Source organism: Catharus ustulatus, chromosome 3 (assembly GCF_009819885.2).
Source record: "Catharus ustulatus isolate bCatUst1 chromosome 3, bCatUst1.pri.v2, whole genome shotgun sequence".
Lineage (NCBI taxonomy): Eukaryota > Metazoa > Chordata > Aves > Passeriformes > Turdidae > Catharus > Catharus ustulatus.
Genome location: NC_046223.1, coordinates 4,948,235 through 4,973,409, shown reverse-complemented (window position 1 = coordinate 4,973,409; position 25,175 = coordinate 4,948,235). Strand labels below are relative to the sequence as shown.

The window sequence follows — 25,175 nt, the reverse complement described above, 5'->3', positions numbered from 1 at the left end:
GCAAACTGAATAAAACCTATCCCACTGAGATACCCAGAAATTTAGCATGCAGCTTTCCTTGCTTATCCAGGAAGAACCCTCTCCAGCCAAGCAGTAAGATATGGTGAGGGTTTTCCCCAGCAGAAGAGGAGCAGGAGAGTGCCATGCAGGTCTAGTCTGGTCTCATATGACATAAGGGTGCTAGCTTGCAGCTTCTTCCTTTGCCCAGATAAAACTCCTAATTCATCATCCAGTCATTTCTGATTTTTAATTATACTTTATCTCTCCGTTTTGCTTTTTCCCAGCTTCTTCCTCCTCTTAATCAGACATTCTCTATCCTTCTCAAACCAAGCTTCATTCTTTGAAATAATAATCTATTCTCTGCTCCTATCCTTCCTAGCTCTTCACATGACAGCACCTTGGGTTCAAAAAAAAAGCACAAAAAAAAATCCTTGATTAAGAGAGAAACTTGCAGATTAATCAGGCTTTTTTTGAGACAGCTGCCTCTGGCAACGGAGGAGCAGCTTTTCCCAACATCTGTCAGTTATCAATCTCCATTTCCAGGTATTTTCATGTGTCAGTGTTGGAAATTCCCATACACATTTTATTTTATTTTAAACAACGGAAGAGGGAAAATACTTTTCTTTCATCTCATGCTTGGAAACAACTGAATAGCTTTAATTAAAGCTTAGCAGGAAAAAACATGGAAGATCTATCACACAGTTTTACGCAAATCATTAGTGTCTGACATAATTCAGCAACCACAAAGACAGGTTTAAAATAGGAAGTACAAACTCTGAGTAATTTCAACCCTAGCAATATAATGTTGAGAAAGGAAGTACACACAGTTCCCCAAGTATTATGCTAGTAAAATCTACATCTTAAAGAATATACACTCTTTATTGGAAACTATATTTAAACACTTTCTCGTTTTCACCCCCTGGAGCTGAAGGGCAGCACCAACTACAGTTAGGACTATTTTTTTTTCTGGCCTACAGAGTTTCCAGACATGGAAATCAGAATAACCAAAATAGGTAGTTCACTCCAAAGCCGAATTTTCTCATTAAAAGCCAGCTCTTCTTTTATGCTATCTAACCAGAAAACTCCCTATTGCAATTTAAATGTACTGAGTTGTGCCCTTCTACCTTGAGCATAAGGAGCAAATTATTCTCTGTAACAGCCTTTCAGGTCTTGGCTTTTAATCCCCCACAGTCTTGCCTTCTCTGCATAACCCAAATCTGACTTTCCTGGTATTTTATAGATCTCTGCTCATTTCAGCATCTCTGCTCAATATTCTAACTGGCCCAATATTTCTTGAAATGATTGCTGTACACAGAATTGCAGAAGAAGCCTTCCAGAGCCAAATACAGCAAATATTGAAAACAAAATGAGAACAGAACCCAGGTTTTTTAAAGAAAAGTAGGGAAAAAGGAGTATTTATTTTCAATTCAAGTTTTCTTATAGAACTGTAGTTTCTCTGACAGGGTCATCAATTTTGAAGCATTTAACTTGCCAGCTAAGTGTACTTTATATGCACTCTATATAAAGCCAGATTAAAGTATTTATGTATCATGCCAAGAAGATTAGATCTTTATTACAGAATAGTGTCAAACAAACTTCAGTATCTATTCATTTGCAAACTGTTTTGATGATTACAGTCATTATATATAGTGAGGCAGTCTCATAAAAATGTCACTTTTATAAATTTCTGAAGTAGAAATCCACACCTAGGTCGTGAGATCTCTTCTGGTTGCAAACATGTATTCTGCTTATGATATTGAGGTAAATATAAAGCTACTTATTTTGTGACAACTGAAAGAAAAAGATTTACAGCTAATTTACTCTCCTAAACTAGAGGAGGTGCAAAGAGCCCAATCTTACTACATTTCAGAAGAGTGATCTATCCAAAGGAGGATAAGTGTTAATATTCTCCTTTCATTTCTACTGAGAGAAGACACAATACTTTTCTTTTCCCAATGATTAACAAATGAAACTTGCAGAGGCTGCCTGGTGAACAGGCTTCATCACTCAGCCTTTCTAAACTGCTCCACCCCAAAAGTTTAACAGGTTCTCTCTGTCCTTGAACAGTCGCAGAGGTCACTGCGAGAAACCCTCCCATCCTTAACTCACAAACTGCCAAATACCTCCTATCACACCTTCCTCTTCCTGCAGTGCTCAATAGGACATAGTCCTTAAAATTACATTTCCTGCATAATCTCATAAGGGTTTGATGAACTACTGTCATGCTCAATTTCTGCTTCTCACCTGACAGCCTTCTCTAAGAACCTTTGTAGTCTTCTGACTCTTCAGAAGAGGTTTAAAAAGCACATATCTTCAGAAAAAAGCAGATCATTAATTTTCTCAAAATCAGTATCTCCTTTTTTTCAAGTTGGGTAGAGAAAATCAGCAGTAACATTTGAAATGTTTGGCTTTGTTACTGAACAAAAATTACAGTAATTTCACGAATACAAGCCGCACCAATTTGACTAAGATTTTGCTCCTAAACTGGAAATGCAGCTAATACTCAGGAGCGGCTAATATGTGAATAATTTTCTGACATTTACAACCTCAGAAGTGCCGAGCCGAGCTGCTGCAGAGTCGGCATTTTGCGATTGTTACAAATTGCTTCTCTGTTCCACCGCGGGTGGAGCCTGGCTCCCCGCAGGCAGCACGGGGGGCGGGGAGAGAGGCGGGTGAGCTCCCTCCTTCCCTCTTCTACCACAGCCCGGGGGAGAGACAGGGGGGCCCCGCGCCGCCATGGCCGTGGCTCGGGGAGGAGGGGGGGGACCCGGGCCGCCACTGCCGCGGCTCTGGGAGGCGGCGGGGGGCTCCGTCCCTGCCTGCCACCACAGGGCAGCGCTGGGCCGTGGTGACCAAGCCCAGTGGCAGCGGTGGCTGGCCCCCAGTGGCCCCGCCGGGCGGCAGCGCCGGGCTGGGCTACCTGGCCCCGTCAGCAGCCCCTAGCGGGCCGAGCCTGCACAGCCTTAGCTGAGCCAGTAAACCCCGCCCTGCCACCGTTCTGTTACTGTTTGGCAACTTTGTTGCACGTGGGTCCTCGCTGCGAACGACAGAGCGGCTTATTTATGGACAAAAACCGAAATATTTGCCAACACCCAGAGATGTGGCTTATAGTCAGTGCGGCTTGTATTCGTGAATTTACTGTACTGAGTTTTGTCCAAAACAGCAGAGTATCACTTAAATAAACTTCTTCCAACTATAAATATCTTTCCTTAAAAGAAACAACTTCCAAAACATCTGATTACTACTAGAAGGTGTGACACATGAAAGGGTTAGTAGCATACAGACAGAAGCTTTTAAATTCCATAAAACCATGCTCCTGCAACAGCATAACTTTAATCCATTACAACAAACATAAGCATGTGCTCGTTTGATATGGGACAAGAAGTGGACACTGTCTACCTGGAATTCTCCAAGGCTTTCAACATGGTTTCCCACAGTCTGCTGCTAAAGAAACCACAGTGTTATGGTCTAGACAAGGGGTCTGTGTGGTGGGTGGGAACTGGCTTACAGGCCGCACTTAGAGGGTGGTGGCAAACAGCTCCTTGTAAAACTGTAAAACTCTCATGAGTTAGGACTCCAGGAATTAATACTGGGCCCAAGCTGTTTAATTCTTCATAAGTGACGTGAACATTGGGACCAAGTGTACCACAACAAAGTCTGATGATGACACCAAACTGAGTGGGGAGGTCAACATTTCAGAAGGGACAACAACCCTGGAGGAAGACCTGGATAAGCTGGAATAGTGGGCTAACAAGAACCTTATGAAGTTCAATAAATGAAAGGTCTTGCATATGAGAGAACATAATCCAGGAGTGCAGCAAAGGCTGGGCTCTATCTGGCTGGAGAGCAGCTCTGTGAAAGGGACTTGGGGGTCCTGTGGACAGCAAGCACAATCTGAGCAAATAGTGTGGCAAAGAAAGCCAACAGGATTGCTGGACTGCATCATAAAAACCAGGGCAGAGATAAAAAAGTCATTATCACACTCTACTCAGCACTCATCAGGCCACACCTAGAATACTACATTCAGTTTTGGTCTCTGCCATACAAAAAAGATGTGGACAGGTTGGAAAGGGTCCAGATAAGGGAGACAAGGATGACCAAAGGACTGGGAAGCTGCCATGTGAAGGCAGAAAGAGCTGGATTCATTCAGCCTTGAGAATAAAAGGAGAAGAGACCTTATATTTAACAAGTGCCTACAGAGAAGATAAGAGACTCCTGTTTACAAGCAGTCACATGCAAAAGACCAATGGTAATAGATACAAATTACTCCTGAAGAGAATAGGACTGGATATAAAGAGGACCATTTTTCATCAAAACAATCAGCAATTGGAATAATGTCCCCAGGGGAGTGGTAGATTCCCCAACAATCAACACTTTTAAGATTCATCTGAGCAGGATGTTGGGCCATCTTGTCTTGACCATGTTTTTGCCAAGAAAAGCTGGACCACACAATCCTTGAGGACCTTTCCAACCTGGTATTCTGGCTCTATGAAAACACAACATACCGCATTTCCCATCATGGTATAGGACTTCCCAGATCCTGTCTGTCCATATGCAAAAACACAGGCATTATAACCTTCAAAAGCAGATTTAAGCACATCCATACCAAGATTTTTGAAAACCTAAAAATGAAAAAAAAAAAAAAAAATTTAAGTCAACAGAAGCTTGGGGAATAAGATCAGCATCAGCCCAGCATGGCAAATATTGAAGAATACCACAACACAGAAGCAAAACATAGAGGTATTTACTATAGGAGAAGAAATTAGTATTTCAAATAAAATTCTAATTCTTACTACCATATTCTGTTTGCAGCACTGCAGTGGTTTGTTTTGTATTTCTTTCTCTGTCATCGAATACTTGACATGCCAAATTGCTACCTTTCTTTTCTAAAGCCCCAATTTCTTTCAGCAATCTCAGCTACTCCATTCACTTTTCATTATTGTTATTATCTTTCTGTATCTTATATATGTTATTATCTTTTTGTATCTTCACCAACTCTCCACATTCTGCTAATATCCAGTCCCCTCTCAAAAGGAAACATTTGGTTATGCTGTCAGTTTCTTCCTTTGTTTTTTTGGAGGGTTTGGTTTTCTTGGTTTTGGTTTTTTGCTTTAATCAAGTATAAGAACATGACCCATAATCTTCTCTGTATTTTCCCCCTAAGTGGCTTTCACATAGCAATGCTTTTTAGGTTGGCAAACATGGAAACTTGTTTTTAATGTTAAACCATTTAACCCCTTCTCTTTTACCCTCAACATGTAATAATTAGTAATGATCCCTTCTCCACCTCTCATAATATGGGACTCTTTTCTCACGTAGTAAATTCATCTCTCACCAGATGCCTTCATCACCTTCCTCTACAATACTGGCTCCAACATCCCTCGCAGATTTACCTGACCTTTCATCACCATTACCCCTCATTTCAATCCATACCCCTCACTGGCCAAGGAGTAACACTTGGTGCAGCATTTGTCCCAATTAAAATATTAACTGAAAAAAAAGAAAAGTTTGTTTGGATGGGACACCCCTTTGTCACAACAGGGCAGTAAATATCAAAATTCTATTTGTTTCTCAGTCAGGAATACAAACTAAGAAGCTTGATGGCGAATTGCCATCCCCACTCAAACTTTGGAATACTAAAGTGCAGTTTGCATCTACAAGGCATATTAATAAGGTATGTAGTATTAGACACATTTCCACTTCTTATTTTTCTGCCTTTCAAATGGAAAAATAAAACAATCATGAACAAAGGGCACTAGGCAACCACATCACCAATAATCAAGATCAATTTTATTCCCTGGCAAGATGAACGTGAAAAAGAGGCCCTTCTATGCCATTGGTGCAGTAAACTGTAATGTCTGCAGGAACTTGATAAGAGCTTAACTACAAAGTCTTCCAATTAAATATGAAATTATTAACACAAGCAAAACAGTAGCTTGTGCAGCATATGTTTAGGAATTGCACTCCTACAGATTAAAAACTCCTTTTGTTTTTGAAGTGCTGCACACAATGTAATTTAAACAACACCTGAGAAACAGTTTTTATAGCTGAGCAAGAAAAGTTCACACTCCTGCCAATACAGATAAAGAAGGTATCCATGGTTGTGGAATACACTGTAACAGCAAAATACTGAACACAGACATTGAAGCCATGTTTACAATTTATCCTATCATTACCAATCATAAAACTCACAGCTTAAAAAAATTATTGCTCAAGGTTGCTGTAGCCATCACTACATGGACATTTTAATTTATTTTTATTTCTACAGACTCCTGACATGGGCAAGTTATAGTAATCTTGCCTCAACCTGACCCACTCTGAAACAAGTAAATGGCACCAAAAGGAAAAATTTTCTAATGGGAAATTTATCACTTACATGTGGAAACTGGGCATCAGTACAGACCACAACTCGGGTATCTATTTGTATACATTCAACTTTACTTTGCAAATGGTTATTTTGACAACAATTAACTTCATTGTTTCACAGCAAATTTGGATTCTGGAAGTAACCTGCACTGCAAGAGCCTACTAACACCATGAATCTCTTCCTGGGGTTCCTCTAATGTGGTCTTGTCTAACACAGCTTTCCAGAAAAATATATGATCGAAACTGCTTTAGTTAAAATAAATAAAGAGCTGATTCTGCATGCTCAATTTAAAGCATTTCCTAAAATTCTAGCAAAGTCATATAGCCTGAAACACCTGCCTAAAACCATTCACTAGAATCTTGGGTTCAAATCATTGCTCTCAAATACATTACTACTTCAATATGCCACAGTGCTGAAGTAATCAGGGTATTCCTACACTGATGCCAAATAAAATGCATGCTTTCTGGTATTTCAAAAAACACAGCAAAAAAAAATGTAATCATCAAAAAATAAGAATCCAGAAAGTTTAAGAATATGCATGCTCAAACCCTTATACCTCACTGAAATAAAATAAGTATTCCGAAAATAAAAGGATATAACACTTACCCTGATGGTTAAACAAAAAAATTCCAAGTCTAAATTCCCCACCAATTATAGTCATGGTATATATAATGGTAAACCTTGTCATTCTCATAAATATTTTTAAATTGCTTCAACTTACTGTTTCTTATGACTAGTTTTAGTTGTGAGGTTTTTTAGGATTATCCATTGCAGCATCCCTGACTTCAAGAGTTCCTGAATAGATGGCATACATACTAAGAAGGTATTATACCCAGCTGGCTTACAGGATATTCAGTAAACCATTGTATTATTTTAAGGGGAAAGAACTACTCTCACTTGAAGCTTACAGCATCAAACCAGAAGAGAAGTCAGCAATCACAACTTACTTGAGATTCACTTAATAAATTTATTAGGGAATGGGATAGAACTGAAAAGTTCAATATTCACATGAAATGCAAGGTCACAGACAGTCTCCATTCACCTGAAAAATGCCTACAGTTCCATGTTTAGTTTTCTGTTCTGACTGTGCAGAAAGAAAAACTGTTTTGTCCTTTCCCCAAGTGAATACTCAAGGGAGGAGGAAAAAAGAATCTTCTTCAATGTGTACCAAGGTTTTTGGACCAAGGAAAAAAAAAACAAAACGCCACCAAAAAAATCCACACCACACTTCAAACAGATGTTTCTAAGTGAATTAAAGCTATATGCTTCTCAAAAGTGATTTTTTCTGAAAAGCTTTTCGAAACCAATTTCAGCGCTTAGAGATGCTTTCTAACTTGACCTTACACAATACTAATCAGACAAAAGAACTTAAAAGAAGGCATTCAGCCTGCTGTATAGAAAACATACCACTTACATTGTTAGATGAGTTAAAAAAAAGAACAAAGCAAAATTCAAACTCTCAAGTACCTAGAAAATTTCTAAATTACAGAAGAGTTCTTGCAATGGAAAGAAGTTTCATGGAATGCTTTCAAGCCAAAGAAAAGGGAAACTAAAAAGATCAATTATTAACATTCAGAAATCCTACCATTTCTTGACAAACAAAGTTGGGACTTTTACTGTCTGCTGAGAAATAAGAAAAATCATAGGTAAATGTTTTTGTTCTTTCTCGTCCTGTGTCCCCAGTAGCCCCCTCTGGTATCTGTTAAAAAAAACAAACAAAACAGCTGGTACAACACATCCTGATAAAGTAATTAAAAACACTTGACAATAAATAATCAGAATGCAAATCTAACATTACACTATATACATTTAGAAATGTGTTATGACAGGTCAGATTATGATTCCAACAACACTGACAAAATCAGGAGGTATGCCCTTCTGCAAGAAAGACAGCCACATCATGAAGCAGCACAGCAGGAATTGTTTGGATTTTAGCTTACTGCTTCTAACCACACAGTACATTTTTATCACAATACTCAGGTTCAGTTAAATGAGTCCATATATGATGTTACTATAATCAGATATTATCCTACACATATAATTTATAGGAGTCAGAGAGACATTTGCACCATGAACAGCACTTCAATGTGAAGTCATAATTAAAGAAGGAGTGACAAACTTGTGTAAGGCAATCATCATGTTCAAGACATGACAGCTGACACTGTACTTCAGCAATACTCACCATGCTCCAAATGACTCTGAAGAAACTACACACTGAAACTCTTTTTCATGTATTAGTCACAAGAAACTACCTTGCAAAAAACAATCTACTGCGTGTGGCCTCTCTTGGTGACGGAAATGTTAAAATATATCATCAAAAGGCAAAAGCAAGTGATGGGTACTTTGGGTTTGGTTCATTTCCATGGGAATTTCAGAAGACCTCTACAGATGAAGCAAAGATTTAATAGTTATCAGAAACATATGTCTATTCTATCGTTGGCTTTCATCTCCCAGATAAATAATGACCTGAGTGATAAACTTTTGAATAAATTATGAGAGAGAGCCGTATGGTCTTCAGAAAACCACAGTGTAGCAAGTTAACAGTGAAACCTGGTTTCCTCAAAGCATTACTTTAATACTGTATTTTAACAACTAGGGGCTATTGACCACAGTGCAGCAAGCATCACTGTTTTGTCAAGTCATATTTTGGCAGCTGTTGGGTTATAACTTCATTTTATAAGTTGTGTTTACTCACCTTTAAGTTTGTGATTGTTGTTTTATTTTTTTCCATTGAAATAATAAACTTTGCATTAAGATCTTTCTCCCTGAAAAGCAAAAAAAAAACGACAGACAAGTATATTAAATAAAACATACCACAGTTATCCAGAATCATATTTCCACCCATCAGCCTGCCACAGTCAGTTCTCAGATTAATTAATTTTTATTTTATATTTAAATTATTGTGCCCAATATTTATTTACTTCTATAGTATATATTTGAAATACTTGGGCTTGCCTCCAAATCTCTTCATCTAGAAACAGCAGAAGCTTGAGGAACCTGCTTCAGAAATTTAACTCTGCAAGTCAATTAAGAGGTTTGTTCTTAACTGGAAGTACTCTGATCCAAAGCCCAGTTAAGTCAAATATGTGGCTCTAAGGAAGAGCAAAACAGGACACAAGAAGATAAACCCTAGCTTCTCACCAACATTCCAGTAGCAGCAGTTTCCACTTATCCGTATACTCTAGGTAACAGGGACTGAATGTTTAAACCACAAAAACCTAGTATTTTAAAACTCTCTTAGAAATAAGATACCAAACATGTTTTGAGTTCTGACACATCATAGCAATGAAGGAGAGAGGTTGTACTACCAAAGAAGAACTACAGAGGTTTGTGGCTTCCCAAAGCATAAGGATGCCAGAAAGGAAAAAATCCATTTCCAAAGAAGTGTTTTCATGAACTTACACTTATTTCGCAATTATTTCTGACTGTTTTCAAAAATACCATAGAAAATTGTGAGCTTGGTGTCTAAACCTAGCATGTAACAACATGTTTGCCAGAGATGCAATTTCCCTATTGTTAGTCACAAGAGCAATACAGGCTGCTCCTGAATTACAACCTTGAGCACAACATTGCCTGTGCTAATGAAAACATGCACAAGGAAATATGAGCCAGAAGGGAAAGATACGCAGCACACGAAACCTCACTCTTCAAATGTTGACACGCCTCTCCCAAAATCATTTCCACTAAAGTCACCTGACAAACTGGTGTGCCTGACCAGTGCAGAGCAAGGCAGAGGGCTTTGAAGCAATAAAGTTCTGCTTCACCATATCACACAGTATCTCAGCAACTACTGGATATCCACTTGCACCAGCACAAAATGCAAAAGTTATTCTTCCCAATAACAGGACAACCAGGTTCAGGATTTTAGTGTTTTCTCTTCTTCATGGTGCACCCACGATCACCCAATTCTGTGTTCTCCAGTTACTCTGTTCACATTCAGCTTTCCAGCAGAAATAGTAAAGAAAAGCAAAACTCATTTTAAAATCTACATTAATGAATAAAGATTAAGCAAATAAAAATGCTTAATTAAATATCAACACATGAGGTTATTTTCTCCTTCTGAGCCAAATCTGTTCAGCAGCGCTCAGGGTTAGTCTCCAGGACGTTACTGCTCTGTCATATACCACGTGGAGTTTCAGGATCACAAGGGAAGGAAACTTATAACCTGTGATCCTGTGGTCCCTAACTAAATGACAGTCATATGCAGGCAAGTTTCTTGGCACAGACACCAGAAAATACACCAGCCCAGGGCTGCAATTACCCCTCTACTATTGCTCAATTCAGCTTAGTCATCCAGCAATTAATTGCAAGGAGGAAAGAGGAACGGGGTGGGGGGGGGGGGAAATCAGAAAAACTACTTCAGATAATACTGACACGTTTTAATATAAAACAATGTCAGTGTTAGTACCAGATATGCTTAAAAGAACTAGTATCCTTCTCCTGCAATTGACTTGCTAGACAGATTACTTGGGCCAAGTTTTAATAATTTCCTCACAAGGGGAACATAGGTTGCACAAAACTGCCCCAAGCTGAAGATGATTTAGAAGCTGTAAAAAAACATGGCAGTTCATAGAAGAACTCCAACAGATATATCTCTATGTCAAGCTTCTTTATCTCCTTCCCTTACATTCCCTGCTTATTTTGAGGGCAAAGGCCAGAGCAGTTTTTGCATCTCCATGGGGCTCTGGTTGAAACCATAGTACAGACAGCCAAATAATAGCAGTATCTCCAGATTTCAAGGCAACTTCCAATGACCTCTGGTCATTAAGTCTCTTACCCACCCCAGAACGTTTTGAAGATCCTCCCACAGAAGAGAAAAGATCATAAATAGGTGAAAAAGTACTGTGACATCAAATATAAATCAACAAAGAAAGCTTTAGAAAAAGTTTTATTATTGACCTGCATAATCTGTTTTGTCTTTTTCAAAGTTAATCTTTAAGTTCCTTCCTTTAAGGTCTTTCAATGTAAAGTTATTAAAAGAGTGATTTTTTATTAATCCATTCTGTACTATTCAGACGTTAGAGCATTTATTATAGCTTAACCCACTAAAAATTCATGATATTATGATTTCCTTTATGGGAATTATTCTGAAGACCTGTCAAACACTCCTCAGAAGAGAACAGAAAGAATGAGATGCATTTCATCTGTGGGGTGGTAGGGAAAAACCTAAGAGGACAGGACAGAAAGTGCCAGTTTTCCCAAAGAGCATTTAAAAAGATCACTTCAGCAAACCTACAAGGCTGCACAACCAAGGACACACCTACTACCTGAACTGCCTGCAGAGCACCTGTGTTGAAATAGGTGATCTGTCAAATATACTCCTGGAAATACATTTGACTGTAGAAATTCAGTGGAAAATCTGTTGGGAAAGGATTATACAGAAGAGCAGATGTGCGGTTTTGTTTTTCAACTATTCAAAAACACAGTTTGAAAGTTCATAAACCAACTCATGCTCAATGGCTTTTCAACTAAGTTCCTTTCACTTATTTCGGGCACAATGTTAGTTATTTCCTGTTTTGTATCTCCTTGTTCACAACCAAGGTGTATTTCTGAAATCACGAAGTGAAAGCATGGGAGTTGCTTAAGAACTGGGAGAATTCAAGGTAAATTTAACTGAAAAATAAGCACAAAATGTGGCACAGAAAGAACTTTTCATTTTCTGGTACCTTGATAATATAGTAACTGTGAATTTTCACTGATGTCCCATTTATACAGACCAAGAGCACTTTCCTTTGTCAGAGGCAACTCAAGAGAGGACCATGAATTCAACTGCATGCTTTTAAAAACCAAGCAAAAACCTTTCTACACAAGAAATTCTTCATTACTTTCTGTAACTAGAGGATAAGCAAAGTTGTTGCAATCTGAAGTATCACACAATTTCTCTTTCCTGTCAGAGGTTTTTGTTTGGTTAGGGTTTTTTTTTTAACATCTTCAATGCTCAACAAATCATTTAGTAGAAAGTACACTTTTAAAAAATGCAATTCAATATCTGACACAGTTAAAAACTGGTAGTCTGTAAATAAAATATCTCCATCACTCTTGGGGGTTTTGTTTCCATAAAGATCAAAAACAAGTACAGTAATTTCATGACCATAAGGCGCACCGGACTATAAAACACACCCCCCCGGGAGTTGGCAAACTTCACAACTTTGTAGATCATATAAGGCACACCGGACTATAAGGTGCACTTTTTTTTTTTGCCGCGAAGATCCGTGCCGCGCGCAACAAAGACCCCCGATCATGGAGTTTACTGGCAGGGGTTCAATTTGGTAACATTTTTCACAGATCAGCTTTGGCTTTCAAAGGCAGCCCCAGGCACCCTCCCCGTGCAGTGGGCCCTGGCACTCCCGCCCGCTCCTGGTGCCGGCTGACGCAGTTCGGCGCAGCTGCGGGGCTGCCTCCCCCTTGGGGCTCTGTGCTGCTGCGGTGCTGTTCCCCCTCACGGCTCCGCAGAGCCGCCGTGCCGTTCCCTCGCTCGGCTCGGCGCTCCTGCCGTGCCACTCCCCCTCGTGGCTCCGTTGTGCTGCCATGCTGTTCCCCCTCGCGGCTCCGCAGAGCAGCCCTGCCGCCGACCCCTTGCTCGGCTCTGCAGCACGGCTGCCCTGCCGCCCATCCCTCACTCGGCTCGGCAGCCCAGTCGCCCTGCCACCCGTCCCTCACTCAGCTCAGCACACGGCGGCCCCGCCTGCCCCTACTGGCTGTGGCCCCGCTGGCCGCACCTGCCCCTATCAGCTGTGGCCGTGCTGCCCCCAGCACCGCAGCCCCGCTGGCCCCTATTGGCTGTGGCCCCTCAGCTCAGGCTGCCGCGCACAACAAAGTAATGAAGTAGTAACGCCTCCCTGCCTGCACTGCTCCCGGTGCCTGGGGCCGCCCCTCACCTGCCTGCCCGCGCTGCTCCCGGTGCCTGGGGCCACCCCCTGCCTTCCTGCCCACGCTGCTCCCTGTGCCTGGGGCTGCCCCCACATCGCTACTCGGTGCTCCTGCGGCGCCGCCACCCCCGCTCATGGCTCTCACTTCCAGGGTGGCAAATGTCGCAACTTTGTACATCATATAATGTGCACCGGACTATAAGGTGCACTTCTGGGTTTGGGGAAAAGTTTTAGTCAAAAGGGTGCGCCTTATAGTTGTGAAATTACTGTAGTTTCAATGTAATGCTGGCTGAGACCCAAAACAAATCAAGCAACCTGACCTAATCAAACCATTCTGGAAATCCAGAGTGGTTTGGGTCAGTGGTACTACATGATTACACTGTAAGAAAATCACAGTTGTCGCCACAACAGGGGAATAGCACAGCATATCCTAAGCTTCCTGAGACCAACAGAGAAAAAAGGTGAATGAATCTCTCCAAATCCTGATCTCCAAGTGACGCCATGGTGCTGACTGATATGACTACAAGGCCATAATTAAGTGGTTGAAGCTGTGTTTACACTAACATGTTAAAGTTAACACCTATACATTGTACATCAAGCAGCACAACTGCAATCAGAAATCCTTCAGACTCAGTTTGAAAGGAGTCCTCAGGGCATCCAGGGACAGCTGATAAGGGTGGTAGCCTCCCCCTTGTTGTGGAGAGCTCTGGAGGCTCCTTGACAGCTACCCATTTTTTTTGACAGTGCATCTTCATTATCTTCAAGACCTCTACTATGCTGTCAAACCCAGCTGACATCAGCCAAGAGATTCAAAATCCCTAAACGAGCCCAGACTGGCTGACAGATGAGCTATGCCAGCTCTTGAGTTCCACCTCACTTTCAGTCAGACAGGAAAACAGAAGAAAAAAACTCCTGGGCACTGAAATTAAAAGAAACAGCTTCCTAATGATCGGATTGCTTTTGTCTCAGAACATCTACACCTATCTGGTACTTTAAAAGAGAATTTTGTCATAAAGCACATTTTGTATGGGCATTTCTGTGATCAACAGACTCTTCATAATTTGCAAGTGCAGATTTATTCCCCCATTCCCTCCTACTAGTATTTTTAAAAAAGGCAAATTCTAAAAATAATTAAAAGAGAGAGTTTTGCCAGTCCCAGGGCTTTCTCTACTGTGCAGCTGAAACCAGAACTATAAATCCAGTGGCAGAGAATACAAATACAAGGGAAATCTTGTATATGTCATGAAATAGAAATCATCTCTAAGTCTATACTTGTACACACATATTGGTTCATGTATGAAGGACAGTCTACATTAAACACTTTTAGACATATAAATAAATTTTACCAACAACACTGAAAGCCAGCAGTTTAATATATATTGCAGTAAGGCTCCAAAAATATGAACATACAGGTATCCTTGTGCTGTCTTCTGTCAAATGATATCCGATGTTCTTGGGAGAACTATGCACACTTACAGTAACACATACAGATTGACCACCATATTAAGTCATGTACCTGACCTGTTTTTAATTTTTTTTTTGTAATAATATGTGAGGTAGCTCTATCTCCCAAGAACTCAGATCATAACTGGTGAGTGGCCACATATGCAAATTTTTAAAACATAAACGACAGCTAACTTAAAGTTATTGTATCTACACACACCATGATCTCCCAATAACCTGGAAAAGGTTTAATATTCAATTAGAAGACTACCTCAACACTAACTTTCCTGCTCTGCCTGCATACTGACCAGGTTAAGTAATGATCTCACCAGCAGGAACTAGTCCTGCACTGCTAAAGTTTAGGATAGCCAAATGCGAATCCTCTTCTTACACATTTCTTATAGCAGCATTTAAGAAAATGTAAGCAAAAGCCCATCTTTGGCAGAAGCAAAATAAAATATAACCTCAAACACATGAATGACACTCTGGAATTCTGTTTGTAATTATTATACTGTTATACCATGAAGGTTATCTAGGACTACTGGATTTCAGCCCATGTGATACTTTGTGTACTTGTTTTTAATATTTTGGTTCTTCCAAATTGTTCTTTTATCTCTGTTATCTCCAGTCAAAGACAGTATTGTCTTAACCTATTGTGTACAGCAAAACATGATTCAGAAATTCAGTTTCCCTGCAGTCAAGTCTCTTTAGCTCCTCAAGAAAAGTCTCATAAGGTTTTTCTACTGTCATTTTTTTCCGTTACTGAGACACACAGAAACAATTTGCACTGAACAACAAATTAGTTCAGTTATCTGACTACAAATATCTTTACAATGTAAAAGCATACAGAAAAAATATGAGTGTACTCCCAAGTTTCTGCATCTCACTATTGCTTTGTATTTACAATATAAATTTTTTGGAGAAGAGTCTTCATAAAGCAAATATTTGAAGTGTCTGACTCTTCAGCAATAAGAACTTCAGCCCATCAGCAATTAAGATGTTGATGCCATCTATGCACTGTGTTAAATAACTCTGAAAAACCCGCTCTCAGTAAATAACCCTGGCTTTGTACTCTGTAAAATAGAGTACTTGGCTCTTCATTCAGCTGCTCTCACCAACAATACCTGCCTTTCAGACACTCAAGACTTCTAAGAGTCTTCAAGTCCAAGGGCTCAGTTAGGTTAGAAGAGCTGAGTGCTAATCCCATGTATTTCATAACTACTCTTAATTTCAAATAAACAAAGCCCACAAAACAAACAGACTCACCTTTCTCTCGCTTCAACTCATCAGGAAAGCTACAATTTAGAGAGACTTCTTCACGTTTTTTCTTCTGGTCTCAGGGAATTCAAAAAGCAGGAATTGAAAGTATTTTATTGTTCATCATTTCAGTAATGTAACATGCATAGGTAGCCTGGTAACATCTTCGATAATACTAAAATAAATGACTTGGAAAACACTATTCTAAAACTAGGCTTTTAAGTCCAAAATGCTTAAGACCAGAAAGTTTTGGGGATTGCAAACTGTACATGAGGCTACTTTAAATAAGTTGCCCCACGTGTCCATGATGCCACAGTGCTCCAGCCCAGCTAACACTGGAAAGTCTTTGTTCTTCAATGCCATGGAGGGAGACAGATAAAATAAGGTAATAATTGTGACAAATCCACACACTTGAAAAACTTCTGAAGTATTTGCATTAAAGCACTAAAGAGGACAAAAAAACAAGCACAGGCTGTAAGTGGGCTTCCTAACCTCTGATGGTTTATGGAATATTAACTGTCACTCCCAGCTATTAACTCTTCAGTTACTGGGAATCCAGTACTTGGCTGAAACTCCTCGGAGCTTCTTCTGCAGCAGACGAATCCACTCAAGGTTTGCTGCTCACCAACACAAGGATAATGCTCTGAACTTGGGGACTCTGATTCATCTTCTTTGATACATGAAAAGAGCAAGATCCAATTTTAAAGACTGCATACCCCATTTATCCTCACTTCTGTGTATAAAGCTGTGCAAAAACCACTGAAGAGGAGGTCTGAGATAGAATGGGAAGCACAGAAGCTACTTAACAGTCAACCAGGTCTAGTCTCACCTTCCCATTGAAGTAAGATTTCCTCTAATGACCTTCTTAAAAGGTATTAGCTTCTATCCAACTCCCTGAGCTTTCATTCCCCTCAGGAGATTCTTACTCAACCTGCACTATCTCACCAGCAGTAATTCCTTACATACTGTTTAAGCTGATCCATTATTAGCTTCATTCCATTACTCCGGAGATATTAAGAAGGAGTCATAACTAAGTATTTAATTTCTCTTTTCATCATTTAAGCCCTGAAAAATATGTCTAGATTTGCATCTCCTAACCTATTCTGGTAGTCATAACACATAGAGTACACATGTAGCTTGATACTCTTTGAACCAAGGACTCCAATCATTATTGTTGATCTTTTCCAATATAATTCAGATAATGAGGTTCCAAAAACAGGATTTTATGAGAAATTAACACAGGGGCTTGCTAGGGGAAACACCAACCACAGCTTCAGTGTTTGGCTCTGAAATGTATTTGCAAACAAGCATTACACTGAGAGTGCAGCACACTGCTAAGTTCAAATCCATTGCTTCCAAGCAGAAAAGCTTCAAAAATTAACCACCAAAAGAAAGGGCATAGAAAGAAAAGGAAAACAAGTCACTAGTATTCAAAGACCATGTGCTTCAGCACAAGTGAGAAACTGTAGAGAAACAAACCCCAGAGAATGCTGCCATTCTCCAGTGCTAAGCCTCTAAGTTTCAGCTCCCTAAGTTCCCCTTACCCCCAAGTTTCAGTTCCCTTGAGCACTGCTGACACTTGCTATTGTGGAAAAGCCTGAGTCCAACAAGTTTCTCTAGAATATCCTGACCTGTGGCATCCAAATTCCCAGTCAACTCTCATCCTTGCTGATGGCTTCTCTACTTGACTTGAATTTCTTATTTTAGCAAAGGACACTCTTCTCAGAGCCTGTCCCTTAATCCAGCTGTCCAGTACTGTGTTTTACCACCCTGACCAAACACATGGTTAGACCACCTTCAACTTATGCTCTTCAGAAGAGCAACTGTACTGTTTTACCCATGCAATGTTCTCCCTAAACTCCTGAGTAAAATAACTTGGGTGCTTTTTTCCTCACCTCCCAACTGCTTCTTCTATTCCTGCATAAACAGACTGAACTATTTATCTACCACTATTTAATACTCTTATACAAAAAATCAAAGAGCCTTAAAATAGATTGATTATAAGATTTCTGACAGCTCTTATTCTTATATATGACAACCAACACTTTCCTGTAAGGTTACTAGGCTCTTTTTTTTTATTATTTTCTAGTCCTTCAAGTCAATGCTCTGCTATGATCAAGTTGTTGCTTCTACTTCAGTTGCTTCAACAGCAGGTTCTCCAGCCTTTCCTCATTTTTAATGGTCTGTCTACAGCCTTATAATGCAGCTTACTACATCCCTTTCTCAAATATGTGATCTGTGTAGATATCATTTAAAGAACCCTCACAATATACAGCACCTATGATTCTTAATAAACACTGCTGCCTCAATTGCATCTTCATTCCAGAATTAGAGACAGCAATAACAGACAAACTACCATCTCTCAGGTTTTTATAATCCTTAAGGACATTTTTACCTAATCTCAAATGTTTATGTCATAATTTATTGTTGATACCTGTTCTCAACACATTGTCACCATGTCTGACATCAAGTACCACCAAAACCAGGGAACAACAGTCCCTGCAGAACAGGTACATCTCCATGTCCTACCCATCTCTCTTTACTCTCAAGTTTTACATCTTGAACACGTGGCCACACAAAAACATGTCATTTCACCTATAGAGTAAAACACAGATCAGATTCCCCACTTTGTAACCCACAAATGAACAAGTACCAGGTAGCAATTATTAAGGAAAGATGATGTGGATACTGTCAGGCTGATGTTCACTCCTCTGCTCCTCCCTGTAGTACAGGACCTATCCTGAGAAGATGTATGAGAAGATGCATGAGTTCCGTGTAGAATAGAACTCTTTCTACAGTTTGTTCCTCTCGAAGAGGTGAGAGACAAAGTAAAAACACTTCTTGATGTATCTTACAAAACTAAGAACACTTCTTTCAGACTTTTTCAGTGCTCTTAGTATCAAGTTTACATGATCCAAGAACCTGGATGAGTCTACACCATTATGCACAGTGCTAACAACAGAAGCAGCACACTGATGAAGGGACTTATACGTACATATATGCACAGCTTACTCTCAGAGAGAGAAATGTATCTACTTTGAAGAAAAGAAGAAATCTGCCAGAGGTTGTTAAATATGTTCAAGGTTCTGAACACAAAATGTGGCAAGGTAAAAAAGTCACATTCAGAACAGTTGGCTCACCTTGCCAACCCAGCATCAAATTAAATTTTTACTGGATTCAAACCCAACCACAAAGAAAAGCAGACGCAAGATACATATACATTCACCCCAGGCACACCAGAGCCTCACCCTATGCTTAAGGATCTTTCAACTCATTTTTATAGTAGAGAAATTGCACATGATTATAAATAAAATCACAAACACCATTATTAATTTGGAAGTTCCAACAGTTACTATGGGAAATAGCAAACTCAGCTTGCTGATAAATGGCTTATCCTCATCGGTACAGTAGCTCAGAATGTGACAGTATGGCAACACTTGACCACACTTAAACTCTGAATTATATATCTGAGATCACTCTGGACACCTCTTAAGAGCAACAACCAGCAATCAGTGTTTGGAAAGAGAGGCAGTAAAAATTTCCCTATGTACTTCAGAGACAGATATGATATTTAGCTATGAGTGTCTTTCCTCCTAATCACTCCATCATTCCCCATTTCACCTGTAATACATTGAGGTTACACACACTTTGTCAAAACACTCTCTCTTAATAAGCTTATGAAAATTAAAAATGTACACAGAAACTTGAGAAAATGAAATATATACAGTAACTCGTATTTTAAACTTGTAATTTATGAGACACCAATTCATTCCCTCTTCTCTGCATTGACAATCTTATAATACATATTCCATGCATGTTTTTTGCTTCTCTTCTCAATTCTAAAAGCATGGATATTAAATAATAAATTTCATACTCCCAGTAAGTTCCTACCTAAATCACTTGTAAACATTTAGAATGGAAATTAAGAATTCAGCTGGCTCTTCACTGTTTACCAATTCATTTATTTTTCCTGCTACAAACACACTCCAGTCACAGGTTCCTTGTAAAACAAAACAGCTTCTTTTATATCTCTGTCCCTTCCATTGCTCTGCTGAAAACTCTGCTATTGATACTACAGCCTGGATTGTGCAAGCAGTTATTTTTGAAGATATTGGTCTAAATCTCCCAAGGTACTCTGCCTCCAGCTCTGCATGAAGAGGAGTGCCTTAGACTTACAGGCATAACCAAGAAGTTATCCAAGAGGGCCAACCTTACATCTAATGAATAATCACACAGACTGTATTTGTGGATTAAAGTATCACATCTTAACCCAAACAAATCCCAAACAAAGAGTCACACAAAAGCAGTCTCTAAGCAATAGAACTTATTTTCTCTGTCTCCCCACTATCAAGTAGAAAAGCTTTTAATTTTCATGCTATAATTGTGAACGGCTGTATAACCACATAGAGCACTACAGTGTCTGACAGGTACTTCTGCCGCCCCCATTGATCACTAATGTTTGGAGAGCAAATCCAAGAAAGTGTGCATGCAGGAGAAAAAAAACCTGATCATTTAAATATGAAATCAAATTAGAATTTCTATTTCATTATATTGGCAGTGAGAGCCATGAAAAAGTCTAGGTAACTCATTTAAATGAAATTCTAAAAATCCTGAGAACACTGGATAACCACAAATAACTTACTGCAGTGCAGACCCTGTGTTCTGATGTCAGCTGCATCTTTACAGGTAAGGACAGCACATGACCTTCGTTTAGTTTGTTCCACCAGTTAAATACAATAATTAGTTGGTGCAAATACAAGAAAGATATGAAAAGGGTTAAAAATCTGAAAAAGTTTGCATCCCTCTATTAATTCATGAATTAAAAGCCAAACAGAGCAGAGCTATCAGGTGCAAGAAATTGAGAGCCTCAAGAATAAGCGGCAATATTCGGAAGAATCAAGTTGATATTTCTCTTTACTAAGCATCAAAACATTTTTTCCTATTTGGCATATTTTAGATGGCTTTATTTAACTGACTGTCTTGGGGTGTGTCATAATGTATCCCGCAATCATCTGAGCCTAAAAATTGTTCCTGTACCTTTAAGGCCCTGCAGCCGGGAACGTTTGGGGGAGGCACTAAGTTGGCTTTTGGAGTAGGCGTTTTATAAAAGCTGCCCGCCGAGGTTCGGATCGCGGCTCTGTATGGCTGGTGTTTGCTTCACGGTGATTCGATCTTCACACAGGCAAAGGTTTTTTTTCTTTCCTTCCCCCCCCCCCCCCTTTTTTCTCGGCATGGAACAGCCGCCGTGGCGATCTTTAGGCTGCCTTGAGGGCGAATTCCGCAGCTTCCTACCCAAGAGCCGGAGGCGTCTCGCATTAAGAGCGACTCCAGCCCAAAGCTGCCACTGACCGCGTCCAGCTGGGAAGGAGAAGGACGCCGAGTGCTGCCAGCCCAGCTGGCTCGCCTGCCGTGCCCACCATCCTCTGCCTTGCCGAGGGAAGATAGGAAGAGCCTTCGTCTACTGCTGGAGCTGTGCCACTAAGTTCCTGCCTTTCCTGACGCCATGTCTCTTTGTTCCAGTGGGGTGGTGAGGTCTAGCAGTTTTGATATCTAGCAGTTATTTACTTTTTTCCTACCTGTTGGCATCCTCTTTGTTAATAAACCGTGGTTTTTTTAAACTCTCCGCTATTGGAATTAATTTTGTATTGGTGGAAAGGGAGTATTGGAATCATGCAGGAGATAGCGCATTCCAGCATGTTCTTCTTTAAATTGTCTCAAACCAAGACACTAACAAAAATGGCTTCCTGGAACACTAATTGAACTCTAGTTTACATAAAGAAGAACTATTAAATGGAAGCAAGAAAAATACTACTCCCTCTTTTTTAAAGACACTGAACAGATGAGCATAGAGCAGTGCATTTATTTGAACTGTGCAGACACTATGCATAATACAAAACAAAGCCAAAATCAGGTGAGGCTTACCAGGATCCCAGGTATCACACTATGCAGAAGACAGCAACTAGTAACCAGTCACCCAAAGTCATCTGTTCAGTATGTGAGCAAATAGTGCCTCCAATCTGATCACACTTCTCAACAATCCCATCTTAGGAATGCTTCTACTGACTGTGCTGGAAAATGAACTTTAGAAATCATGGTGTCCAAATCCATTACCTTGCCAAAGCAAAATACATAGAACACCCAAGCTCACTTTCCTGCCGGTTTCTATCTGATGACAAAAACCAAGCTTCAGCCAGCTGGCAGGTTTTTTGCTGCCTTTACAGAAACTTACAGCTATAAGCACAGACTTAAAGGCTGTCATGGCAATTCAGTGTTGAATGACAGAAACTAAATGACAGACAGAGATTCACCAAGTAACTGAACTTCCTAAGCTCATGCTACGACTGGTTTCAAAGCAGGAACTGTAAAGCCATTAGAAATACTTTTAATACATTATGCAGAGATAGAGTTTAATGATTTCAGTGTAACATCTGTGTAACACAGTTTGGGCTATTACTCCAAGAAGAATGGTTAAGGACTTTAATATCACCACTGAAATGAACAAATTCTTTCCAGGTCAAGTCAGAGAAAACAAAGACTGAAAATAAATCACAGAGGAAGAAAAACAAAAAAGTTTGTTAGCTAAGCAATGTAACAGCAAGTAATCCTTAAACAACCCTCTCCCCATCACGTTTCATTCCAAAATCCATGTTCATGACTTAGTACACAATTATCAGTGCTATGACACCACATGGTGCAACTGCTCCATAATGCAGGAGTCTTCCTATAACCATTCATCAACTGTGTGTCTTCTCTAATTAAAAATGACTCATTAAATAAGCTGCATTATATTATTAAACTTCAAAACAAACCAAAGCAAATTTAACTACATACAGCATCATGTCAAGGATTTTGAAATTAAGTGCTGGAGAATGAACACCTGCTTGTAAAGTTCTTTTGAAGGGGCAGAAAGGCCTTCCCTCTGTAAAACTCCCCAGGGACCCAAAAAGGCAAAGGGAGACAGCTGAGAGAAGACAAGTGCAAAGGAACACTTGCCAAGGTGCCCCTGCCTTGGCAGGGGGGTGGACTAGATGATCTCCAGGAGCCACTTCCAACTCCAACAATTCTGAGAAACCACTAAGAAAAATATGATTACTGATCCTGGCTCACAGTTCAACATGCCTTTCCTGTTGCAATAGGAAAAGCTACTGGATCCTCTCAGGTGTAGGATTTCAGTTTCACAAAACACAGCATGAGTCCAGCAGTGACTGATAGCAAGGAACACCAGTGACCCCAGTACTGGGTCCCACACCAAACACCAGTAGTGCCTCTGAAAAAAATCAGTACTTAAAAGCAACATCCCAGGGCACTAAATCCAGCTTCCTTATAATGTTTCATAAACATCTAACATCATCCCATAAACTCCAAAGTTTTAGCAACTTAAACTGGTAGGCTCTTCACAGTTTGCATGATCAGACACCAGTTTTCAGAGTAAACCTGCTTGTTGCCACACAGCTGTGACAAATGCCATTTTCTCAGCTTGCCCCTTGGATCGCACCAGGCCTCTGTCTGTCCTGCTCTTAAGTTTGCCCTTCTCCATTGTATCACAAGCCATTTTCATCATTTTCTTGGTATGCTCAGATCCAGTCCCATCGAAGTTACCCTCCCACAGGCAGCAGAGACATCAGATCCACAGTCTTTGATATTCCCTTACCACAACACTTGCAAACTTCCACTCACAGGTTACAGGTCTGTGTTTCCCCTGCCTATCACAATCACCAGCCTTCTCTTCTGCCCTGTGCTTTCTATTTCTGTGCCTCTCTTGTCTCTTAGTAGATTACAGGTACAGGTCTCCTGCAAAACTTCTCCGTGCTATACCCTGAAGACGTATGATAACTGTTGTCAGAGATTCTTGAAGGAAAAGTGGAGTGTATATATAGAATAACTTAAAGATTTTTAAGAACCATATGGTGAGGAGGGCAGGGGGAAACAAGAGGGTGTGACAAGATTATTCACCAACCCAGACCTCCAGCCACTCAGCTCCATCCACCTAAATTATTAAAAACCAACCTGCAATGATTTCCCCTTCCTACCTTCATCAGCTCTATTTTCCTAAGGTTTGTCTTTCCCTCACTGAAAACAAGATATTGAGCAGCTTTCAGAATGTGGCAAATTGTGTGTTTTAAACACCTGAATCAGATCAAGTGAGAGAACAGGAGGAGTCTGTGCCTTAAACCACTTTTCTTTAGAACTGGCTACATCACTTCAGAACAAGGGAAGAGGAAGAGCATTGGCAGTAGAATCTGATAATCTTAAATTAGACCATTAACTCTGTCGTGCATATTATGCACATATTTCATGAAAGAAAATGGTGTTTATTACACTGACACATCTCAGGAAGCAGGTGATGAACTACTGCCTATACAGTGAATGCAGCAGACTGCCTGGTTTATATATATACCCCTAGATAGACAGATAGATACACATATTTTGAGAATAAGCTGATAACCTTTAACCATAATGGCTCCAAATGAACTAGACAACGTCTCTCTCTCAAGCAGGTAGAAAAGGCTGCTGTTTCCAGATAAAGTACGTTTATTTCACATTTAGAAGCCTGACTGTACGTCCTTGGCAAGTCGCTCCTCTCAAAAAGTTTTCTATCTTCACCAGAGTAACTTTTCCGTCATTACAGAAGGACCAAAGCAATGTTTCAGACCATGACAGAGCGAACTTCCCACGAAAAGACCCGCTCCTCTCCGCTTCACCGGGGAGCCACTTCCCAACCTCCGGGGAGGAGAAGCGCTCCCAGCAGTCGCTCCTGCTGGGCAGAGCGGCTCAGCCGAGCGCCGGGAGCCCCCGAACTCCCGGCAGAGCTCCGCCTCCGCAGTGGCTGTCACCGCCCGCAGAGCCGGGACACGGCGCTCCTCGCACCCCTTACGGAGCGAGGAAGGCCGGGGCGGCCCCACACTCACCTGCGGTTCATTGGCCGCACTCGCACGGCCACCTTCACGGAAGCCATGGCTCATCCCCGCCGGCCCGAACTGTCCCTCGCCACCGCCCCGCGCCCCGCCCGCCGCCAGGGCCGAGCAAGGCCGCCCCCAGCCTAGGCCGTGTCCCTATGGCGACCGCCACCTGCCCCAGCGGGCGGTACGGCGGCCGCGCAGGGACAGAACGCCCCCCGCCGTTCGCCTGCCCGGCCGCGCTGCGGAGGAGGAGGAGACACAGAAGGAGGAGGAAGGCCGGGAAGAGGAGCTTCGAGAGGCGGGGTTAAAACTGGTGCTGTGGGTGGAAGCGTGGGAATT

General features: G+C 40.8%; 1 protein-coding gene and 1 long non-coding RNA gene across 5 annotated transcripts in view; one reads left to right on the top strand and one right to left on the bottom strand.

Moving 5' to 3' along the window:
- LOC116993471 (kinesin-like protein KIF16B) overlaps positions 1-24,960 on the bottom strand; it is a 154,842-nt gene extending 129,882 nt beyond the window's left edge. For all 4 annotated transcript variants that reach the window (XM_033054085.2, XM_033054086.1, XM_033054088.1 and 1 more), the window contains exons 1-4: positions 24,846-24,960; positions 9,063-9,132; positions 7,953-8,066; positions 4,506-4,622 (exon numbers count right to left, since the gene is read on the bottom strand). In XM_033054085.2, the coding sequence (XP_032909976.1) occupies positions 4,506-4,622; positions 7,953-8,066; positions 9,063-9,132; positions 24,846-24,892 (348 nt within the window). In that variant the 5' untranslated portion in view covers positions 24,893-24,960. The remainder of the gene's footprint in view (positions 1-4,505; positions 4,623-7,952; positions 8,067-9,062; positions 9,133-24,845) is intronic.
- Positions 20,570-21,559, top strand: LOC116993474. The gene is made up of 2 exons (XR_004417303.1): positions 20,570-20,622; positions 21,177-21,559. It is a non-coding gene; the product is annotated as an uncharacterized LOC116993474 (long non-coding RNA).
- Positions 24,961-25,175: the final 215 nt, after the last annotated feature.